Source organism: Hylobates moloch, unplaced genomic scaffold (assembly GCF_009828535.3).
Source record: "Hylobates moloch isolate HMO894 unplaced genomic scaffold, HMol_V3 SCAFFOLD_14, whole genome shotgun sequence".
NCBI lineage: Eukaryota > Metazoa > Chordata > Mammalia > Primates > Hylobatidae > Hylobates > Hylobates moloch.
This window is the reverse complement of record NW_026652289.1, coordinates 44,919,956-44,943,221: the sequence shown is the minus strand read 5'-3', so window position 1 is coordinate 44,943,221 and position 23,266 is coordinate 44,919,956. Positions and strand designations below refer to the sequence as shown.

The following is a 23,266-nucleotide window of genomic DNA, read 5'->3' as shown; positions in this document are numbered from 1 at the left end:
CCAGAGACTGATGTGTCAACCTCATTTTACCAATGAAGAAACTGAGGCCCAAGGAGAGACACCGTCCAAGGTTAACCAATTCAGGGGGTCTCAAATGTTTTAAATTTGGGGGCCCAACTAGATTTCTTAAAACTTTGGTGATTATAGGATTGCCAACTTTCCATTTTACCAACAAGGTCATTAAACCAAAAATAAAAACTGCTATTTTATCACTGTCATAAAAGGACTTGTTTTCATTTAAAAATAATTGACATATGCCTGTAACAAACAACAGAGATCTATTGTACAACATGGTAACTACGATTAATAACAACGTATTCTTGAAAATTGCTAAAGGTAGATTTTAAGTGTTCTCACCACAAAAAAATGAAAGTGTATGAGGTAATACACATGTTAATTAGCCTGATTTAGTCATTTCACAATGTACAGATAGGTCAAAACATCATGTACATGATAAATATACATAATTCTTGTCAATTAAAAATAAAGGAATTAGAAAAAAATCAAACAGAGCAATAAGGTAAGAAAAAAAGTATAAAGATTGTCGTGACTGTCTATACAGAAAGCCCTGAAGAATCTATGAATGCACTCCTCTTCTTTTACAGTGAGTAAGTTTATCCAAGCTCCTGGATATACAAAGTCAATATACAAAAATCAGTTGTATTTCTATAACTATATACAATAAGCAATTGGAAATTTAAACAAGTAACACCATTACAATAGCATAAAAAAACCATCAATACCTAAGAATAAATTTAATTAAAGATTTGTATGATTTCTACAATGAGAATGTAAAACATTGCTGAGAGAAAACAAAGACAGCCTAAATAAATGGAGACATAGCATGTTCACGATTTGAAGGACTCAGTATTATTGAGATTTCAATTTTCCCTGAATTGATCTGCAGATTTAAGGCACTCTGAAAACAAATCCCAGGAGGGTGTGTGTATAAACTAAGAAGCTCATTCTAAGTGTCACATGGAAATGCAAAGGACCTAGAACAGCCAAGACACTGAAGAAGAACAGCTACGTACTACCAGGTATCAGATATCAACACTTACTATGTAAATAACTGATTGTGATATTGGTGCAAGCGTAGACAAACAGAACAGTGGGACAGAATAGAGTCCAGGAACAGATCACATATTCGTAGTAACCTGATTTATAATAATGGTGCTACTGCAAAAGATGTTTATTCAATATGGTGATAGACCAGTTGGATTTCCCCAGAGTCAGAGGCAGTCATCCTTGATCTCTACCCTCACCAGATATAAAAATTTAAAATGGATCAAAGACCTAAAACAAAAGATAAAACAATAAAACTCCTAGAAGAAAACAAGGGAGAATATTTTCATGATCTTGGGATAAAGAACGATTTCTTTTTTTTTTTTTTTGAGACGGAGTCTTGCTCTGTCGCCCAGGCTGGAGTGCAGTGACGCAGTCTCGGCTCACTGCAAGCTCCGCCTCCCGGGTTCACGCCATTCTCCTGCCTCAGCCTCTCCGAGTAGCTGGGACTACAGGCGCCCGCCACCACGCCCAGCTAATTTTTTGTATTTTTCGTAGAGACGGGGTTTCACCGTGATCTCGATCTCCTGACCTCGTGATCCGCCCGCCTTGGCCTCCCAAAGTGCTGGGATTACAAGCGTGAGCCACCGCGCCCGGCCAAGAACGATTTCTTAAATAGGACACAAAAAGCACTAGTAATAATAGAAAACCTGATAAAATCAATTTCCTTAAGAACCTCTGCTCTTTGATTAAGAATCAAAAGATACGATTTAGCAGGGGAGAAGGCAAACAACAGACTAGAAAAATATATTTCTGATACACAGATAACTCATATCTAGACGATATACAGAATCCCTACAAACCAACAAGAAAAAGAAATACAACCCAATTATAAAAATGGGCAAAAGACTTGAACGGCACTTCAGAAGAGGATTATCCAAATGGCCAATAAAAAGGTGCTCAACTTCAGTCGTAAGGAAAATTAAAATTAAAACCACTGGAATGGCTAACATTTTAAATTCTGGTATTACCAAGTGTGGGAAAACATGGAACAACTGGAACTCTCAGAGATGAGTGAGGAGAGTAACATGGTGCCATATGTTGGAGCTATTATTGGAGAATAAAACTGGAGAGCACCATTTGCAGCTGCTCTAAGGCCTAGCAATCCCACTTCTAGGGAGAAGATGAGCATATACATCCATAAAAAATGACCTGTATAAAAATGTTCATGGCATTCTTATTCTTAGCAGCCTCAAAATGGAAACAAAACTGCTGTCCATCAATAAGAAGATGTGTACACAAATTGTGGTATATTCCTATAAGGGAATACTACTGAGCAATAAGAAGGAACTATGACATACCTAACAACATGGAAGAACCTCGAAAACATGAAAGTGCAAGAAGCTAGACGCAAACAAACCATCCTGTACGATTCCAATTCTATGAGGCACAAGGAGAGGCTGAATTAATTTATGGTGCTAGCAATCAATGGTTGCTTCTGCATGGTTAATGATGTGTTTGTGTGTGTGTATTTTCTCTATCTATTTTGGGTGGTGATTACATGAGCACACAGAATTGTCAAAACTCATTGAAATGAAACTTAAGTGAATTTCACTGTATATAAATTATAACTCAAAAATCATAAAAATAAAACGTTATAAGAAAAAAATGTTTATTAAAACACAGAAATATACCAAGGAATCCAAAGGATCAACAAACATTAGCATGTGGTGAGTGAAGACTGTTCTGGGCAGGGACCTCAGCCCTGCTCTGTGCTGCTCCAGGACTGCAGAGGGTCTGGAACTGTAATCACGACAGCTACAATGAAGATGACGATGGCAGCTAACACTAACTGAGTCCCTACCCTTACTTACTGGGCACCACACACACTCATTTAATCCTCACACAATCCTCTGTAGACGCAAATTATCCCCACTTTACAGATAAGGCAATGGAAACACAGAAGTCCACCCTCAAGGCTACACAGAGAGTAGATGAAGCTGGGACTTGGACTGAGGTCATTCTGACACCAAAGCTTACAGTCTTCCCATAACCCCATACCGCTTCCTCACTGGCACCACCTCAATCCTGCCCTCAAAGCAGGGGTGTAATCTGTATGGTCTTTCCAGTGCAAGGAGTACATGGCATGTCATCTGGGCCTTACAACAAATCTGTGAGGGATGAGAGGGTGGCATTTGATCCCTACTGTATAATCTTAGCTGCTATCACCTTGGAAAAGTTTGCCTTTTGAACCAGTAAAACCAGCTCCGTATCCTTCTGTATTCATTTTTGGGCCAAAGAATGTATACAGCTAGCAGGAATACCTGCCTCCACACTCTGTATAAACAATGTTGATTACATTTTAAAAACTAGGTCATTCAGGCCATGCACCTACATATTCTTTTTAAAAAGTATATTTCAATTAGAACTTAAATATTTGCTGAATAAGGGTCTTTCACAATTCCAAAATCGAGCTCACCTCTCTCTAAAAGTTTCCATGGCAAACTGCAAACCACGATGGGATAGATCTTTAAGAATTACCAAATGCAAACAATTACAGCAGATGAATCGGCATCTTCTGCTGTTACAGTTTAGAAAAGCAACTATAGAATATATGGGAAATGTATCTTTTTCCTTTTCTTTATTTTCTGATTCCATTAAAAGGCTCAGAATGGAGTCCATTGGCAGGAGTCCACAGAGAGGGAGAAATGGAACACTAGTTTCCAGAGGGTTCCCTCCTCTCCCAAGAATTGGAGGTAGACAGGATGAGCCTGGGCAAGGCAGGGCAGGGCTCCATGTGTTCAACAGTGATTTGATCACATTTTTTTCTCTTGTCTTTGTCACTCACCTTCAGTTGCACGGGAGGCAACAGCTTTGACGTCTAGTGAGCCTTTTCTCCTGTCTTTATGTTTGCCTGTCTGATTATCTGTAGAAAGAAATGATAAATCACCTCTTCAAAGAGATTTAAACAACATATCAAGGAAGGTTACCAATTTAAAATTTTTTGAAAACTCTCAACTTTAAGAATTAAACATGTTTTAAATGCCACAGAAGTAAACACAGTACAGAGATGAAGACTATGAAAAACCAGTTTTACGGGGGTAGAGTTTCTCAAAATGTCCCACCAGGTACACAGATAAACAAGGGCTTTACAGTTCCAGATTATGTAATTATAGAGTCCCAAGTCGTAAAGTGACAACTGATAGGAATGACCTCAGGAGAATTTCTCCTATTATATTTCTATATAATTGAATAAAATGATGGGAAAATTTTGATCCCCACTCATCTTGCCCCAAAGAAAAAAAATCTTTTATTTTCTCTACAAAATAAGGACTATAATATTCCAGGGAAAACATTCTTCTCTTTCCTAGGGTAGTATGGTGAACACTTTTTGAGGTATATTTCAAATGATAGTTCATCTGCCTCCCTTTCACCCCCTCTTCACTACTCTCCTAGGCTTCAAACAGGGACTGTCTTTGACTCTTCTCTAATCCTGACCCCCACACCAATCACTGACAAGGCAACTGACTTACCTTCCTGACCCCTTCTCTGTGCACCTGCTGGGTACCATGCATCCCCATTTCACAGACAATGAAACTGGGAGCTGCTTTGCAGATGAGTGCACAGCAGGGTGGGCGCTGAGCTCAGCTCTTCCCACAGCCATGGAGTAGCTTCTCTGCCTTGTCTTGGCTTCCTCACTCGGAACTTCTCTCCCTGCTCATGGACAGGATCCGAATGCAGGCCCTTAGCACTTCCTCTGCACCATCAAGAAGCCTCTTCACCTGCTCTTTGCCTCTTTGCCCAATTAAACTAAATCCTCTTCTCTGTGGGCACTAAAGAGTGAATGTGTCAAGGTCACCAATGACCACCTTTTTGCTAAATCTGAAGGCTACAACTCAATCCTTACCTGACCTGATTGTGGTACCAGACACAACGGATCCCTTTCTGGACACTCGTGCAGAGTCCACACTCTCCGGGTTTTCCTTCCACTTCTTATTACTACTTTCTAGTTTCTTTCATGATTTCCTCTTCCTCAGTACCCTTGGTGTTTCCAAAGGTGGTTTTTCAAAAGGTTCTATCCTTAGCCCTTCTCAGTCAACAAAACCTCCTGCGGAGTTCTCATTCCTTCCTACAGTTTTAATTAATTCCTATGTTGCCGTATTACCCCAGGCCTCTCTCCTGAGCTCCAGACTTACATCTTACCTTACCATTTACCACCTCATTTAGACACTCCTCAGGCACTGCAAATGAATTCATTATCCGCCATGAAGTCCTTATCTTTTTCCAAATCTGTTCTTTAACCCAGATCACTGAACAGCATGTACCCTAAGGTAGACAGAAGTCATCCATCACTTCTCCCCCTCCCCTCTCCTCTCCCTCCACTGGGTGAGCCAAATCTAAGGATTCCACCTCCTTAACACCTCCAGTCTATCCCCTGCTCTATCCCTGTCCAAGCTCAGACATTTGTCATCCTCCCTGGATTAATGGCCTCCCAGATTGGTTCCAAAACACCAACCTTACCCCTTTCAACTTATTCTCTGCAGGCAGCCAAGCGATCGTTGTAAAACAAAAATCCAACCAGATCTCTCAATCAAAACACTTCAATGGCTCATCCTTGTCTTTAGGATAAGATTCAAACTCCTCAGTGTGGCACCCAGAGTCCTATGAGGTCTGCACCTCCTATCTCTATCCACCTTGAACTATTTATGATTTGTTAATTTGCCTCCCAAACCTCTATGATTTGGTACAAACCACTTACTTGGAAATGTGCCTCTCCCATGCCACCTTCTTCACCTGGTCTTTGAAGATGCAGTTCAGGTATCATAACTTTTGGGAAACCTTCCCTTAAAGTCTCTCCACACCACCCCAACAGTGCTGGGTAACAGCCTGCTTTATTGTCTTGCCTTCTTGCCTTCCTTGCTAACGTGAATGACTTGAGGTCAGGGACAGTTTTTCCTGTCTTTCCTAGGTGACCAGCACTGTGCCTACCATCTGCTAGAAGAAGCATATGTGTATAGAAGCTCAATACACACACATCTGCTTCACCAAAAACCTGCACATTCCTGTGCACAAATCAAAGTTCTGTTAAATCTGCCACTCTGATTCTGTGGCTCCCCTGCTCAAAATCCTTCAGCATCTCAGAGATAAAGAACTTCCTGGCATTCAAGGACAGGTAAGGTTGGCCTGCAGCAGCCTGCCTTTCATCTCTCACTGTTTCCCATGAATGTGCTGCATCAGCACAACTGCTCCGCCTTCCATCTCTGGAACAGCCTTGACACCGGCTCCTTTCGTCTGAGACACGACACTGCACCCTCTCCAAGTGTTCATTCTTTCAAATTTCCCCTCTTCTCAACCACATGGAGCCGGAAGTGTGTCTCCTTCCTCTGAGCTTCATGATGAGTAATGTCCACATAGCCACCTGATGAGCCTGGGCTGGGAACTTATGATTATTTGTTCTTCCCTCTTTTATTCCACTCAACAAAACTTTACTGGGCACCCACCATGTGTGATGCCCTAAGCTAGGCATTAGGGAGGTGAAAATTAATGAGGTATGGTCCATGAACTCAAAAGGAGATGGTCAGTGGGGAAAAGGGTAGGTAAACTAGGAGTTACAGTAATAATTTTGAAGTTCAGGAGGAGCCCAGATGGGGAAGTGGCAGATTCTCAAGGGAGTAGGGGCAGAAAGGAGATGGAGTCTTGTAGCTGCAGCCAAGATGAGGAGGAGGAAGACAGCATTTCCAGGAAGAGGAAACTGCTTGTGCAGATGGAGCAGTGTGGCTGAAGAGGAGCAAGTAACAGAGTGTGTATGAAGGACGCACTGTGGAAAGTGGAAAGAGACTAAGCAGGCTTTAATTTCTACTTGACTGTTTCAAAGTTACTTTATGTAAATACAAGATCCTCTTGTTTCCAAAAGCCCTGCTAAGCTCACCGTTCCCCTAGTCCCTGTAGCACGTTATAGATGATTCTAGCAATTTTCGCCCAGTGGGTAGAGATGGACCATGTCTCCACCCTGTCACCCCAGCGCCCAGCTCTCAGAAGCTCTCCTCAGGGAACACCAAGAGGTTGAAGATGAAGTGTGAGGCTTACATCCCAACGAGACTACCAGCTCCTGAAGGCGTGCTGCACCCAGGGCCTCATGCTTACTGGGTGCTCAGAAAACACATACTCATCCTCAGGTATCGGGCCTGCCAGTGGAGAGAACACTAACTAGGCCTCCACAGCCAGGGCTTGGGCTCAGGATCACCTGCAGCTTCATGTCTCTGCTCTTGGCTTCTTGTTCTGTAAAATAGGGTCCATAAACTCTGCCCACCCTTTCAATAGAGAAAAATTAATAGTATTTCCTTGACCTGCTGGGTAAATCCAGGGAACCCTGGAAAAACAGTGGGGGTGATGAGAGAGGGTAACCAATCAGTACCCTTCAAAAACAGCAGCTTTCTCCAACTCGCATTAGCCCTGCAGCCTGGAAGTATGAGCTCCAGTTTGGATATGAGGAAGTCCAGGCCCCAGTATTTTATGTGACTTGCCCAAAAGTCATTCTGCCAGGACCACAGCACACTGTCAAAACATCTCCTCAGGCACTATCAACAAGCATTTGCAGAGCACTTATTCTGCAATGGGGCCACCTCCAAACTGCCAAGCCCACAGGACTCTCTGCACATGGGCCTCTGGTAACTACCTCTTCCTCCCAAGAAAGCTCACTTTCTCCAGGTGCAGACCAAATCTCCCAAGTCTTTTCAATGATCTATGAGGCCTCTAACAATGGCCCCAACCCTGGTAGCCCATGAGAACACCTGCAAAGTATGAGGCCTGGGCTCCATTCCATACCACCTGAACAAGAACCAGAGCCTGTCACATTACCAGCAAGGCCTGTCCTGACCACCTCCTCATCCCCTGCATGCCCAATCCCCTGGCTTTATTCTTCTCCACAGAACTTAGCACCATCTGATATACTGTATGTTTATTTGCTTACTGTCTACCTCACCCCCAGCTAGAAACACATCTTGCAAGCAGAGACATAGATGTTGCCTGGTGCACAGCAGTTGTGCACTGTGTTTGGATGAATGATGAATGGATGAATGGATGAATTCATCCTGCTCCTCAGTGCTCCCCTGGCCATTATTCACATGTCTATTATTGCTGGACTCCTTTCTTGGTACTCAGTCTTCCTGCCTCACTTTCTCTCTTCAGGAGAGTTGGCCCAGGACCAAAAGTTTTGGCTTATCACTTCAGATGTGGTAAGTTCAAATCTAAACTTACTATCCACTCCCTGTACAAACTCGCTCTTTCTTATGATCTTATTTGCACTTGTTATTTTAATTAATGTTATTCAGTGGCCAAGCTAAATATCTTGGTGTCATTCTCAAGTCTTCTCTTTATCCCACACAGCAAGCTGGTTCCCAAATCCTACTGATTATACTTAAGTAACTCCTGAATCCAGTCTCTGATTGGACTCCTGAGGCTGGATTCAGGAGTTACTTTGTCTTCAATCTCTTTTCTCCATGACTATCTTTCTAAGACCTGACCCTTTCCCATTTACCTATTTATAAAGATTCCCTTGGTCTTCCTCTGCCTACAGGATGAATCCAAACTGGCCTGCCCCAGCCTCGCTTCTCAATGCCTTTATGTGTGCTGCTCCTCCCACCTTGTCCTCTGCATGACCCCTACTTCTCTCCAGACACCAGGTCAACCATCATCATCATCATTGCTGGGAAGCATCCCCCAGCTTTTCTCCATCATGGTACTACAAACCACAGCATATTCAAATTATTTTCTCCTGCCACCAGACAGTGAAACTCATGTTCACTTCTGTATGCTTACAGTCAGGCTCAGGGCCTGACCTAGAACAACTCAATAGACTGGACAGTTGTCACCACGATTTGGTGTCCTCAGTGAGCCAGTGTCACGTGAAAACAACACATGGGCCAGGGAAAAGGGAGCATCTATTGGGATTTTATTACTCTTTTGGATGCCCAGACCCTGAACCTTCCTTCCCATGTCTGGGGAGTACTAAGTCCTCTCACTATGGAAGGGAGAAGGCCAGAGACTCCATTGCTTCATACCCAGTTAGTGATAGAGTAGGTGACACAGGCCCAGCCAAATGAGTGCTTCCTTCCGAGAGTCTGCTTTTGAGTGAGTGAGGCAAGGAAGCGAGGTGTGAAGAAGCTATGCTACCCGTGGTGAGAACAGCAACACCCTATAACCAGACCTCAACAGGGCCAGTGGTGCTCAAAGCTCAGTAGTGACAGCAGGGGCCCCCTAAGCACAGTGTTCCAATGGCATGCCTACGGCAGTGGGGACAGTTGCTCAGCTTCCCCAGGTTCCTGCCTCCTTTTCCAAAACTAGTTCTAGAGCTTTCTTGTCCAATCTATAAGCAACCCTATTTCCTTCCAGAAAAAACTCCTTTTCTGCTGAAGAATTGATTTCTGTTGTGTGTAACCAAGGACTTTGGCTGGCCCATGGCCTATAATAGCTCCACCCTGCCTTCTCAAGTGAAGATGGCCAGTTGAGACCTTTGGACATAAAGCTGGTTATGGTAAGGGGGGAGGTAGGATGGGCAAGTGGCTCGTCTGGGTGGGATGGGTAAAACTCCTAAGTCAGCGTTGACCAAGTAAAACTACCAGATGGCCTGATACAAATGCAGTTTGGGAGATGCTCCCTGTGCCGAACATTTACTCTGACTGCATCCCTGACTCTGCCTCTCAGTCCCAGCTCTGCCATATCCCGGCTGCCCAACTCTAGGCTGTCTTTCAACTTTTTTCTTTTTTTAGACAGTCTTGCTGTCGCCCAGGCTGGAGTGCAGTGGCACGATCTCAGCTCACCGCAGCCTCTGCCTCCTAGGTTCAAGCAATTCTCGTGCCTCAGCCTCCCCTGTAGCTGGGACTACTGGCATGTGTCACCATGCCTGGCTAATTTTTTGTATGTTCGGTAGAGACAGGTTTTCACCATGTTGCCTAGGCTGGTCTCAAACTCCTGGGCTCAAGTGATCCACCCGCCTTGGCCTCCCAAAGTGCTAGGATTACAGGTGTGAGCCACCACACCTGGCTCATTGAACTTTTCTGAGCCTCAGTTTCTTCCTCTGTAATAAAGGAATATAAATAATAGTCATACCTACTTTACAGTGGTATTCTTTTTTTTTTTTTTGAGATGGAGTTTCACTCTTGTTGCCCAGGCTGGAGTACAATGGCGTGATCTCGGCTCACCACAACCTCAGCCTCCTGGGTTCAAGTGATTCTCCTGCCTCAGCCTCCTGAGTAGCTGGGATGACAGGCATGCGCCACCACGCCTGGCTAATTTTGTATTTCTAGTAGAGACGGGGTTTCTCCATGTTGGTAAGGTTGGTCTTGAACTCCTGACCTCAGGTGATCTGCCTGCCTCGGCCTCCCAAAGTGGTGGAATTATAGGTGTGAGGCACTGCGCCCAGCCCTATGGTACTATTCTTAAGAGTTAAAAAAAAAATGCTCACAACCAAGTAAAAGCCTGTGAACTTGCAGTGTAGGACTCTCCATAACAGGCCCACACGTGCTGCTTTCTACTCTGACTCCTCCAGCCCCGGCAATCTGGCTTCTGCCCTCGCCATTCTCCTGAAACTGCACGTCTGCAGATCACAGACGAGCTCTTGAATGCAAAGCAAAAGTTTTTATCCATCTCTGGCTCCATAACCCCCTCCCTCCCTATGTGCGCTTCAGCCCTGACCAGTCTTGATGCTTCCCATTCTCCCCGTCTTCAGCTTCAGCGACACTCTCCAGACTCCCTCCTCCCTCTAACCCCTTTCCTGCTTCTGTTTCCTCCTTCCCTGGAGGTAGGTGGTCTCTAGGAATCCACCTCACCCCTCCTCTCCTTTTCTTGCTGTTCTCTTCCACTGTAATCTCAAAGTTTCCATTCCCTTTTACCATCCCTGGTTTCCATCACTTCCACATCTGTGCTACTTGCTAATGCTTGGCCGGCCAAAAACATTTTCATCTCTAGTCCTAACCTCTTTGCAGAACACAGAAGCCAGTGCTCAGCAGGTACTCAACAGAAATCCGTAGAATAAACGGGCAAAGGGGTGAATAAACACACCCACCTGACTGCCCACCAGGACCTCACAGGTAGAGCTCTCCACATTCATCCTCCCCAGCCCTACTGCTACTTCCTGAATCTCCAGGCTCAGAAACAACCTTTTCAAGGACTTTCTTGCTTTTCTCTCCCTAGTCCCACACCATCATCACATCTGGCCTCTCTTCTCTCTTCCTACCGTCATCACCTTATTATTCCCTGGCCATTGTTTTCTTTCCTCTCAACCATGGCAATGCTGGTATTCTTCTCTGGTGTCTCCATGTAATCTTACATACATGCTCTAAGAGCTTCTCAGAGCTCAGATGTCATCACGCTGCTCCCTGACTAACAAATCCTCAGAGACTCCCACTGTCTACAGATGAAAATGGAAACTTTCACCTAGCATTTAAGGATTCTTATTGACCCAAATACCTCTTTCCCCACTGACCTTTTATACCCGTCAAAATTTAGTACTTGCTTTTTCTGGAATGTGCCCTGTACTTTCCCTCTTCTATGCCTGTTTTTATTGCTGGAATGCTTTCCCGCTCACATTTCTTTTCTTATTCAAATCCACCTCTCCCTGTCTAGAAGACTACCCACTGCCCTCTCTCATTCCTGCAGATCACTTCTTATCACTTGCTGTGTTCCTTTGTGTCAATGTGTCTCTCTTCTTTTCAGACTAAATCTCTGATTGCTCCTGGGGCGCCCATAAAAACTGTGCTTCAGAGCCCTGGTGTCAGTCCTCCTGGATTCAGGTGCTAGCTCTGCCACGTCCTAGATGGAGATCCTTGGGCAGATTATTTAAACTTTCAGTTTCCTTACCTGTAAAGAGAATTTCACCTAAAAATGCTTACCTCCTTGAGTTATTCTAAGGCTTCATTAAAATAAGCTGTACCTAAAGCACTCAGCACAGGTATCTTGTACACATTAAGTGCTCACAAAAATATGTAGTAAATGTTTCTAGAATGAAAGAATGAACTGTTCTGGTAAGGCAGAAAGCATATCACCAAGAGCATGAAGGGAAGTCTTCTCCTGAGAGGCTCTTACAGACCAGCTGGGCAAGCAGAGCACACTACTCAGGCAAAGCAGGGTGGCACACCAAGTGTCTCCACAGACACTTGACGAAGCACCTCCTGCCTGAAGCTGGAGTGGCCCTTCATCATCCCAGCCCAGCCCCTTCATCTGTGAGGGCCAGAACAGGAAGTGGCTTGCTGAAGCCATGATATGTTTGAAGGAAACAGGTGACTCCAAGCTAGGGAAATGCACTTGCAGTAAGAAAGCTATGGGGATGAGCAGATGGTGTCCAAGGCATGGTTAAGAAACACAGAGGTGAGGCAAGTGCGAGAGGCCCGGCTACCTCCCTGTAGGCCAGCAGTGCTAAGTGTCAGGACAGATGACGACGTCCCTGTTAAAGGACTGTGGGATAAACACCCAACCCTCTTAAAGCATAAATCAGGTTATAAAACCACACTTCACATAGTTCATGCATTTCAGTTGACCAGTTCTTTCCCTCGCAGGCTCAGAGACCCACCCCAGGGCGCCCGTCAGAATGCTCACAAGCGCTCAAGTCTTCTGTACAAGTGACTCATAAGCCAGCCTGGGGAGTCAAGGAGAGAAATTTTGCCACAGTCTGAGGAAAATCCCACCATTACACCAGGCAAGCTAGTTAAAGATCTGTTTTTATTTTTTTTCTCCAAAAACTCAAGGAACTCTAAGAATGAAAACGGGGCACCATACCTGTATGAGTGTCAGACTGAACACATTCGGATATTTTCTCAGCCTAAAAGTGAATTTTAAAAGGCATTAGTTCTGATTGCTGAAAATCTTGCTGGAGTGTTCCTGGGGCCCCGGGGGCTCTCCTTACGGGGCTCTCCTTACGTACCTTATTGTTGCCATTGCACACTCTGATAATGGACACATAGTGTCTAATTTTTCTGCAAGTAAAAAACAATGCATTATTGCTCTTGACTCTCTAATTTGATGGGTATGTTGTTAATTTTTCATTATGAAAATGGCACCTCCCTTTTGCAATACACAAAATGCTCTGAGAACATTTCTTCTCACTGTGACCAAGGCCACCAATAAATAAACAAGAGATCACAAACATCCTTTGGCGTCTCTGTACAAGTGACTTCAGTAAAAATGACAAAATTCTTCCCAATTAATCATGAGACAATCAAATATACATGTTTTTTAAAATGAACTGCATGTTAACCAACCAAGAGCCTTTAGTTCCTTAACATGTTTTTATTTTCACAACCCTTTACATTGATACTTTTCTTCAAGTTCCAACAAACAATCTGCTCATAGTCACTGGTGGCCACAGCCGCAGGCCACACTGGGAGTTGAGGTTCACACTGAACATGGTTAGCTAGATGTCTAAAACAAAGCAACGAAGGCTTAGCTCAGAGGCTGCTGACTCTTCTCATTTATTTATTGTTCCTTCAGTTTTTTCACTTTTTCCCCTTGATAATCAAATCCCTATATACTTACCACAAAAAATTTGGAAAGGACATAAAAGGGCAAAGAATCAGAACAGAGAACCCACACAGATCCATCTCCCTGAGGCGATCACCAACTGGCAGCAAAGCCTGGTGACAAAGCACGTGAGCTGTGCAGTCAGTGCTGAGGTCTGCAGCCTGGCTGTGCCTCACGCCGGCAGCTGGACCTCTGGGCTAGAAACCTGACCTCTCTTAAGCCTCAGTTTCCTCATCTGTAAAGTAGAGATGATCACAGTCCCAACCTCATAGGGCTGCAGTTAGGATGGAAGGAAGTGGCATCTACCAGACACTGAGAACTGGCCAGGAAGGGAGGGGCTCAATTAAACAACAGCAGTTACTACAACTGCCACTGCCATACTTTCTCCTGTTCTTTTTTCCTTCTTTCCTTTACATGATTGAGATTAAACACTAGGTATCATTTTACTTTTTGCATTTAACATTGTATCATAACCTTTCTCATATTTTTTCTTTCTCCTTTTGAAACAGTGTCTTACTTTGTTGCCCAGGCTGGAGTACAGTGGCATGATCACAGCTCGCTGCAGCCTTGACCTCCCAAGATCAAGCAATTCTCCCACATCAGCCCTCTGAAGTAACTGACAGGTGTGTGTCACCACACCTAGCTAATTTTTAAATTTTTTGTAGGGATGGGGGTCTCACTATATTGCCCAGGCGGATCCCAAACTCCTGGGCTCAAGGGATCTTCCCACCTCGGTCTCCCAAAGTGCTGGGATTACAGGCATGAGGTAATTTAATTTTCTATGATCATCATTTCTACTTTTTCTGGCCCTCATCTTAGAACCTGTGAATATGATCATCATTTCTAATGGCTGCAATATTTTAGGTGTTCTATAATTCATATTCGTAATTTTCATCTTACCATATTATTTCTTTAAGATAGGTTTCTGAGATAAACTGTCCGAAATTTTTAGGCTCCTGATATATACTAGTTTCCAATCTACAGTCACATCTGTTTTATATAAGAATGTCCATAACTGTTAGTATTTAAAATATTTTTATCTAATTTGATAGGCCTTCGTAGAAATAATACATAGCCTATCAAATTAGATAAAAAATCTTTTCAATATAGGGAGTCTACCAGTCAGTATTATCATACAACTTACTAAAGTGACATTCTGACTTAAACAAATACTTCAGTTTCTTGTGTATCCACGCAGCTTAAACAAGACTGCCCAGAGTATGTTGGCTCTGGGCTGCAAGTGGAGGGTCAGACTGTAGCCATGAGGAAGTCACCAAGGAAACACTATGCTGGAAGGCCATTCTGTGATGACACCTGACCTTGACACTTCTGTCAGCAGTCCTTAACTTAAATATTCAAAGCAAATTCTGCAATAACCCAAAACACTGTATGTTGATTGATGTACTGGTTTTTTCCACTTACCCTCCCTGTCCAATGACAGGTATTATCTTCACATTTTGTTGTACATTGTCTCCGTTTTTCTTTTTGGCATAGTAAATTCCTTGCCACTCCTATAAATGGAATGTAAGCATCGTCATACTTTGTGTTGAAAACATAAACCCAAGAACATTTTCCACTTCAGTTCTGATTCACTTACATTGCTAAAGCAATTAAGATAAAAAATGATCCCAACTCCAAACTGATTTCAGGTAATTGGACAATTCTTTCTTAACTTCTAAAGTCCATCTCCTTCTGAGTTGCTGACAAAAGTCAGGTCACCACAGTCTAAGTGGTCATATGTTTTCAGTGGCCATCTGCAGACAAGAGGGGTCCTGGACCCACAAATAAAGGGCACTCCCCCTCACTTCCTCCTCTCATAACTCCCACCTGCTGAAGTGGAAGAGGGGGCTTAGCCTCTGCCCCTGTGTTTGGGAGGGGAAGAATAGCCAGACTAGGGGCCAGAAAGGACCATTATGTGGCCACTACCGGCTTCTGAGGTGAACTAAATGGCTTGAGGCCCTTCTGGGATGTGTGAAGGTTTCACCCCCTACATATGGGGTGTGGAGGATGAGGTAACAGCCAGGACCAAGCTCAAGTAAAACGATGAGACCTCAAAACCCAGGGCTGAAATCACGTTAGCTGTGCTCTCCTGATGAGACACAGAACGTGGGGATTCTTTCAGACAGGAAGTGCAGCCTGGGGAAAGAGGCCTACACAGAACAAGACCACAGCAAGAGAACCAGGCTGTGGTGACTCCCTTTATCTTGGGGTGGTAGGGAAAGCCAGGATGGAGCTGGGTTTTGTCACCATCCTAAAATGTTATGAATTCCTCCAAGAAATCACCAGGCCCTAAGCTATGGAAATCCCTAAAACCCCCAATAGGACACTGAACCCCTAGGGTATTCCATAACCTTTCTTAGCCTTCCAGAGTCCCTCAGGACCTAGAGTTGACCCAGGCCGGGTGTTGGGCACCATGGCAGCCTTGTTGGCTTAGCTGAAGTTTCCTATCCAGAGCCCTACTCGAGGTCAATTCTGAAATATTCTTGTTTGGTACATGGCAACCTGCATCCAAATATCAATGGTAAGAGCTTATCTTCAGACGCCTCTGGGAAAGCAGATCAAAAAGAAACCAGAATACTCCGATAGAATCAAAGGATGATTACTGATGCTTACTAATTCTGAAAACAACGGGCACCAAAAAAGGGCTACATCAAAAAACAGCCAGAAAGCCCAGCTCAGTCCTTAGGTCACACTGGAGTAGAATGGAGGTATGGGCCTTAGTACAGTTCTGAGGGGGAGCTCAGCCCAGAGGACGAGGCTTGCAGTCCAAAACCACAAAGGACTAAACAGGGTTCCCTAGGCAGAAATAAGTGGGTTGTCCTCCATGTCCACAACTTGCATGTCTACCTTAGAAGGAAGGCTTCAGCAGACAGGTCTAAGGGTTACTTCTAAAGCTCACTATCAAGGGGAATATGGGAAATTGATTGTTTCACATTTGCAAAACTGTGAATATACTGAAAACCACAATATTGTATACTTTATTTATTTTTTGAGACAGGTTCTCGCTGTTCACCCAGGCTGGAGTGCGGTGGCACAACCACGGCTTGTTGCAGCCTCAACCTCCCAAGCTCAAGTGATCCTCCTACCTCAGCCTCCCAAGTAGCTGGGACCACAGGCACATACCACCACGCCCAGCTATCAAATAGTATACTTTCAACGGGTGACTTGTATGGCATAGAAATTACATCTCAATAAAGCCATTACATTAAAAAAAGAGAGAGAGAGAAAAAAAAATTACAGGGACCAATTCAATCAGTCAGCATTTAAAAAAATATATTCAGGCTGGGCACAGTGGCTCACGCCTGTGATCCCAGCACTTTGGGAGGCTGAGGCGAGCAGATCATGAGGTCAAGAGATTGAAACTACCCTGGCCAACATGGTGAAACCCTGTCTCTACTAAAAATACAAAAAATTAGCTGGGTGTGGTGGCATGTGCCTGTAGTCCCAGCTACTCAGGAGGCTGAGGCAGGAGAATCGCTTGAACCTGGGAGGCAGAGGTTGCAGTGAGCAGCCTGGTGGCAGCAAGACTCCGTCTCAAAACAAACAAACAAACAAACAAAAAGAAATATATATATATATATATATATATATATATATATTCAGGATTTTCCTGTCCTTTCTGAATAGACTTGGGTGACTGAGAGATCCCAAGTCAAGGCTAACAGGCCATTCCAGCCAAAGTTCCACAGTCCATCTAAAGGAGTAGGACAATTTAGGCAATGGCTTGGCTTGGGTAACAGAGTCAATAAGTTTTCCAGTCACCAGTGGAAACAAAAAATATTTACTTACATAAATATCATATAAGATTTAGTTCCAGCTGGGCACAGTGGCTCACGCCTGTAATCCCAGCACTTCTGGAGGCCGAGGCAGGCAGATCACGAGGTCAGGAGTTCGAGACCAGCCTGGCCAACATGGTGAAACCTCGTCTCTACTAAAAGTACAAAAATTAGCCAGGTGTGGTGGTAGGCGCCTGTAATCCCAGCTACTCAGGAGGCTGGGGCAGGAGAATTGCTTCAACCCGGGAGGCAGAGGTTGCAGTGAGCCAATATCATGCCACTGCACTCCAGCCTGGGCAACAGAGCAGGATTCTGTCTCGAGGAAAAAAAAAAAAGATTTAGTTCCTGAGAATAATAACAGTCCTACCTTAGAATACTATCATGAAGATTAGGTTGGGTAATTCATGTAAACTCTTAGCAAAGTCCTGACATACAGTAAACATTCAGTAAACGAGCTGGTTTGGGTGCAGGCGGCTTGCACAGGCCTCTTTCTCCAGGCCAAGCTCCCCTCAGAACAGGAGGAAGACTATTACCTCCCTTCTGTCTGCTACAAGCTATGCACCAAGCTATTGATGCAGTCCCTCTTGGCACCCGTTGTCTTGAGAATTAAATCATCATCATCATCCAGCCATCCTATCCCCAGGGTGAGCACAATGTGTGCACATGATAAACTGTCAAAGAACACTTGGGGCTTTTGTTACTGAATGGGAAAGGTAGGCTGAGGTTCAACTATAGAATCCTGGCAGCCAAGCTGAGGACTATGAGCTCTATGCTGAAGCAACATGACAAAATGATGACTCAGTAAGACTAATCAGGCAGTAGTGTATGGTGGACCGAGTGGAGATGGAGGATTCCGGACAAGGAGACAGAGTTACAAACTGTAACTCCAGGGTGTGAGAAGAAGGCCCTGAGCAAGGTCAGGCCCAGGCAATGGACCCTCAAAAGCAGGGGTTTCAGCCATCAATGCTTGCGGATTTGATGGAGGGGACCAACGGGCAGGAAGAGATCAAAACCATTTCAGGAATCTAAGTCAAAGCAACTGTGAGGTTGGTCCATGAGCAGAGACAGCAGGAGCTGGAAGAGAGATTGGGTTTTTTGTTTATGGGAGATGAAAGAAAACCACTGCTAGACAATTAAGATGATAGTAGGATGCTGAACCAGACCTTGGAAAAGAGGTTGACACTAAAACCAGATAAGTGTGAGATTTCTACACAGAGCAGAAAAGATACTTCAACAACAAAGGAACATTCTGGCGGACAACAGTAGGGGGCAAAGGCCAGAGTTCTGGTAAATCTGGGAGGAAATAGAAGGAAGAAGAGTAGGAAAAGGGGAGCCAGTGAGAGAGGAAACCAAAGGCACAGGAGCTAATGAAAGTAAAAGTTTTGAAACGCTAAAGAGTTCTGCAGCTGCACATCATCATCATAGGTATCTAAGTAGCCACCATTTATTTGGCACCCATAAAATGGCAGAAGAACAACAACACACAGTTTCTGAGGGAGGGAAAAAAAAAATCAAGATTTCTAAAAGAGGCCAAGCATGGTGGCTCACACCTGTAATCCCAGCACTTTGGGAAGCTGAGGGAGGAGGACTGCTTGAGCCTAGGAGTTTGAGACCAGCCTGGGCAACACAGTGAGACCCCATTTCTAAAAAATATGTTTAAAAAATTAGCCAGGTGTGATGGTAGACACCTGTGGTCCCAGCTACTTGGGAGGCTGAAGTGGGAGAATCGCTTGAGCCTGGGAGATCAAGGCTGCAGTGAGCCAAGATCGTGCCACTGTACTCCAGCCTGAGTGACAGAGCAAGTCCATGTCTCAAGAAAAAAAAAAAAAGATTTCTAAAAGAGAAGTAACAATGTAAAGTTTAGGTATCTAAGAAGATGGGAGACTATGGGTTCTAGAGCCCTGATAGACAAGTCTTGGGGAATAAGAAAAAAGAGAAGAGTCAGGTGGATATACATACAGGATGCAAAGAAGCATGAGTGCGGGGGCTGGAAATCAACATACCTGTTATTTTTACCCAAAAGAGGAGCCACTGACAACAGTGGGCAGCAGGGGTTTGTGGAGATGGAAAATGTTTATAATATTCCCTGCTTAAACATCATCAAAATTTCTCTTCTGCCCCAAGAAGGTCCAACTTCAATATCCAACACCTAGCATCTGATGCTCCAAGGCCCCAACTCCTAGCCATCTGGTCATTTCCTAAGTCTCCATTCTGCAATGCTGGTCCCCAGCAGATGCCTGAATTCCCCTTCCTGATCACAGTGCACCGTGCCATAAGGCCTTCTGACCCCTCAACAAGCCCTGCTCCCTGGAGATGGAATTATGGATTCTTTCACCTCAAAACACAGGCCAGCTCAGAGGCCTGCCCTGCTGCCACGCTGCCCATAGACCAGCAGGTTGCTGACAAAGGTCGCTTTTCCATGCTCCCCAAAAACTGGGAAAAATGAAACAAATACCCAGGCTCTTTTCAGAAATAAAGCAGTACAGGTCAGCTGCAGTGGCTCACGCCTGTAATCCCAAAACTTTGGGTGGCCGATATCAGACTGCTTGAGCCCAGGCATTCAAGACCAACCTGGACAACATACAGAGACCCCGTCTCTACAGATAATTAAAAAATTAGACATGATGGTAAGTGCCCGTGGTCCCAGCAACTCAGGAGGCTGAGGTGGGAGGACTGCCTGAGCCCAGGAGGTCAAGGCTGTTGCACCTCTGCATTCCAGCTTGGGCGACAGAATGAGACCCTGTCTCAAGCAAAAAAAAAAAAAAAAAAAGGAAAGCAGTATAGGGGTCAATAATTTGATGATGTTTCCTACTCTTTGCTCACAATAAGTATAATTTTAGAGAGCAGGTCTCTTGCTATTCAAGTTTGAGGACTTTTGTTACCTGGTGCCCAACAGCACAACCCCAGCAGAGGTGAGACACAGTTCACACAGAACTGGATGGAGCCCAGCACTTATAGCACATCCCTTCCTTACCTCTACTTGCCCCCTCAGTGAGAGGGATATGGAATGCCTCAGTGGAAGTTCTGCCACATCAAGGTGTACAAGGACCATCCTGGTTCATACCCAGTTGAACCTCACAACAAAACCACTGGCTCATCCAGTAGCAGCAAGGAATCTAAATGCCAGGATTGAGGTGGCCATGGTAACGCCCCCACCATGGCTGCTGTGGTCTCGGATGACTGCTGCTCTGTGGCCTCCTTCTGAGTATGCTCTTCTCAACCACGGAAAGGAATACTTGCCCTCACCTACATGGTGCACCTGAGCACCTGAGGGTCTCTTCATCCAACTCAGCCTTCATACCTCTCTTTCTAGAGGACCTTCCACTCCCTCTAGTAAAAAAGCGAAACAAAACAAAACAAAAAAAACAAAAAACAAAAAACAAAAACCATCCTCGACAGAAAAGTTGAAGGCAAAATAGAGCAATGCCTACTTTTGTCATTCCCCTGGCAGGGCTTCACTGAGCCCCTGCAGCTGGCCTATTATTTCCTTGTTCTCACTTCAAGGCAATGTTGTGTGCTCAGAGACATAGGAAAGGCAAAGAAAAACAGGCCCATTCATGGTGTCTTCATGGGGTCCAAGATGAGTGGAGTATAAGCTTTGCACAGCACTCTGCCCCTGTGGTACGCTGCTGTTTTGTGCTACAAGATAGGCACTAGCCAAATGCCATAGGGGAGAGAGTATCACTTCCATCAGTGCCTCCACAGAGCAGGCAGCACAAGTCACCAATTTTTCAAATGTTTGAAATAATCAGATTAATAGTCTCTACCAAACTTCCAAAAGCAAAAAAAAAAGTCCAGCAGAAAGGACCATGAATGATTGTGAAAAGCAGTAGCCTTTTCCTTCTCATCATATTTTAAAATCTGTCACAGTGAGGCACTATCAGAGGCTGTGGTTCAGAGAAATAACCTTTCAGACTGAGCCTGCCTTTCTTCTGCCTGTTTCTTCGGCACCATGATTATGTGACTTCTTACATTATTGAATAATGGTTACTTTTATTTGTCTGTTTCCAACCCTTGAATATGAGCTCTCTAAGGCAGGAATTTTTGTTTTGCTCTTCTTTCCATACCACAATCTAGCACTGTGTCTGGCTAACAGAAGGCATTTTTAAAATGCTCAATGAATTAATGAGGCTTGGAGAAATCTTGGGCTCGGATGTCTTCTGAGAATGTGTTGCCTTACTGGCAATTCTTTACCCAGAACCATTTGCCAACATCTACAACTAAGAAGACCAATTATTAGAAAGATCAAGTTACTCACTTACTACAAAGATAAAAACAATGATTGTTAAGTGTCAATTCAAGTTACTTTGCTTACTGGCTAATCATAGATTTTCTTGGCCCCAGTTTCCTCACCTGCAAAATGGATAATATAACAGGGATAACACTCCCTATACTTCCCTGGGCTGCTGGGAGGAGTAAGACTGAGATTACCTGGTAGTACTCAATGAACACTAAGTCTTCCTTCTCTCTGTGTTGTGAAAGTTAAAAAAGGTACTGACCTCTTACTTACCTTGCCTATCCTGATGCATGAATTTATAGTATCGAGCAAGTCAGCCTTTTTTTCATTTATAGGCACTTCTCCTAACTCCTCCCCTATTAATTCACCTGACTGATAGCCCATTGTTGTTTCAAATGCAGGATTTGCATACTGAAGGGAGACAAAAGAAAAAACATAAAGTGAATTAAAAGTCATTTTGAAAAAGAGGACAATCAAAGGTCTTCGACCTAAGCCCTTCAGGTTTTTCCCCAGAAAAAGCTCAGGAGCCTGGACCTCACCGTGGCAGTTCTGAAGCCATAAGCACATAACCCACGAAGAATTCTGGAGCCCAGACGAGCTTCTGCTTGGGTGATACCCGGCTGGGCTTTCTGCTATGTTCTCCTGAGGCTCCAGGAGGGCAGCAGGCCCACTCCCACTTCAACAGGGGCAGAGGAAGGGATGAGCACAGGGCCAAACCAGGAGCTGCTACAACAGGGCTGTTTAGATGGGGGGTGGGGGTGGGGGGATGATGGAATAAAGCACCAGGTAGAGTGCAAAACACTCAGGCTCTCCTCCCCCTCCACACATTGACCTTAGCAAGTCACTTAATCCCTCTGAGACTCTTATCCAGATATGGGAATGAAACATTTCTCTTGTCTCTTTCATATGGTTCAAATAAATGATGTGTATTGAAAGCAGGCTATGAACTAGGAAGTAATTACAAATGTAAGGCTTTATGGTTAAGTTTCAAATATGACTGTAAGATAAGCAGAAAATATATGAGAAAACTGTGCACGTGCTAATGATGATGATGATAAAACAATAATTGATACTATCTGTCAGGGTCTGTTTTCCTCACTGGGCACTACAGTAAACACTTCACATACATTAACTCATTTAGTCCTCATGACATCCTTACAAAAGGCAGGCTGTTGTTCTTACTAATATTACTTCCATTTCCACAGATGAGAAAGCAGATTCAGCTGGATTAAACAACTTGCCCAAAGTTGTTCAGCTGAAGCAGGATGGAGCCCAAGCCCATCTGACAGCCTGTGCCCTCAAACACTGGCCCGTGCTGCCTCTCAGGGCACCAACTCAAAGTCAACACCATCAACTCTTCAACAAGGAAGTCACAAGTCATATTAAAGTGAAAGACTGGAGAGCCCAGAAGTAAAATCAAAGTGGAGCTAATTCTCAGACAAAACGAATGTTTTTTCTGGTGCAACTCCCTTTTTTGCTGTTATCCGAAAACATTAAGCTACGTTGCCTTAAGTTACTCATACAAACCCACTTTGCTAATAATGTGTAATTTATTCAGTACTTACTAGGTATGTTATTTCTGAAACTTTTAGTTGTTTCTAGTGTATTTCTGTAAGTGCAAATTATCTTCAAAAACAGTGAGAAAGGTGAAAGACTCTCAGACCTTATGGTCAGAGCATTCCCCCTCGTACAACAGCACTACCCCCAAGCCCCCAGCAATCATCCTTTTCAGTAA

At 44.2% G+C, this 23,266-nt stretch overlaps 1 protein-coding gene across 3 annotated transcripts in view; it reads right to left on the bottom strand.

Annotated features, from left to right (window-relative positions):
• PDE8A (phosphodiesterase 8A) overlaps positions 1-23,266 on the bottom strand; it is a 156,851-nt gene that overhangs the window by 25,951 nt on the left and 107,634 nt on the right. For all 3 annotated transcript variants that reach the window (XM_058427347.1, XM_058427346.1, XM_032174134.2), the window contains exons 8-12: positions 21,805-21,942; positions 14,941-15,029; positions 12,923-12,974; positions 12,778-12,820; positions 3,854-3,931 (exon numbers count right to left, since the gene is read on the bottom strand). In XM_058427347.1, the coding sequence (XP_058283330.1) occupies positions 3,854-3,931; positions 12,778-12,820; positions 12,923-12,974; positions 14,941-15,029; positions 21,805-21,942 (400 nt within the window). The remainder of the gene's footprint in view (positions 1-3,853; positions 3,932-12,777; positions 12,821-12,922; positions 12,975-14,940; positions 15,030-21,804; positions 21,943-23,266) is intronic.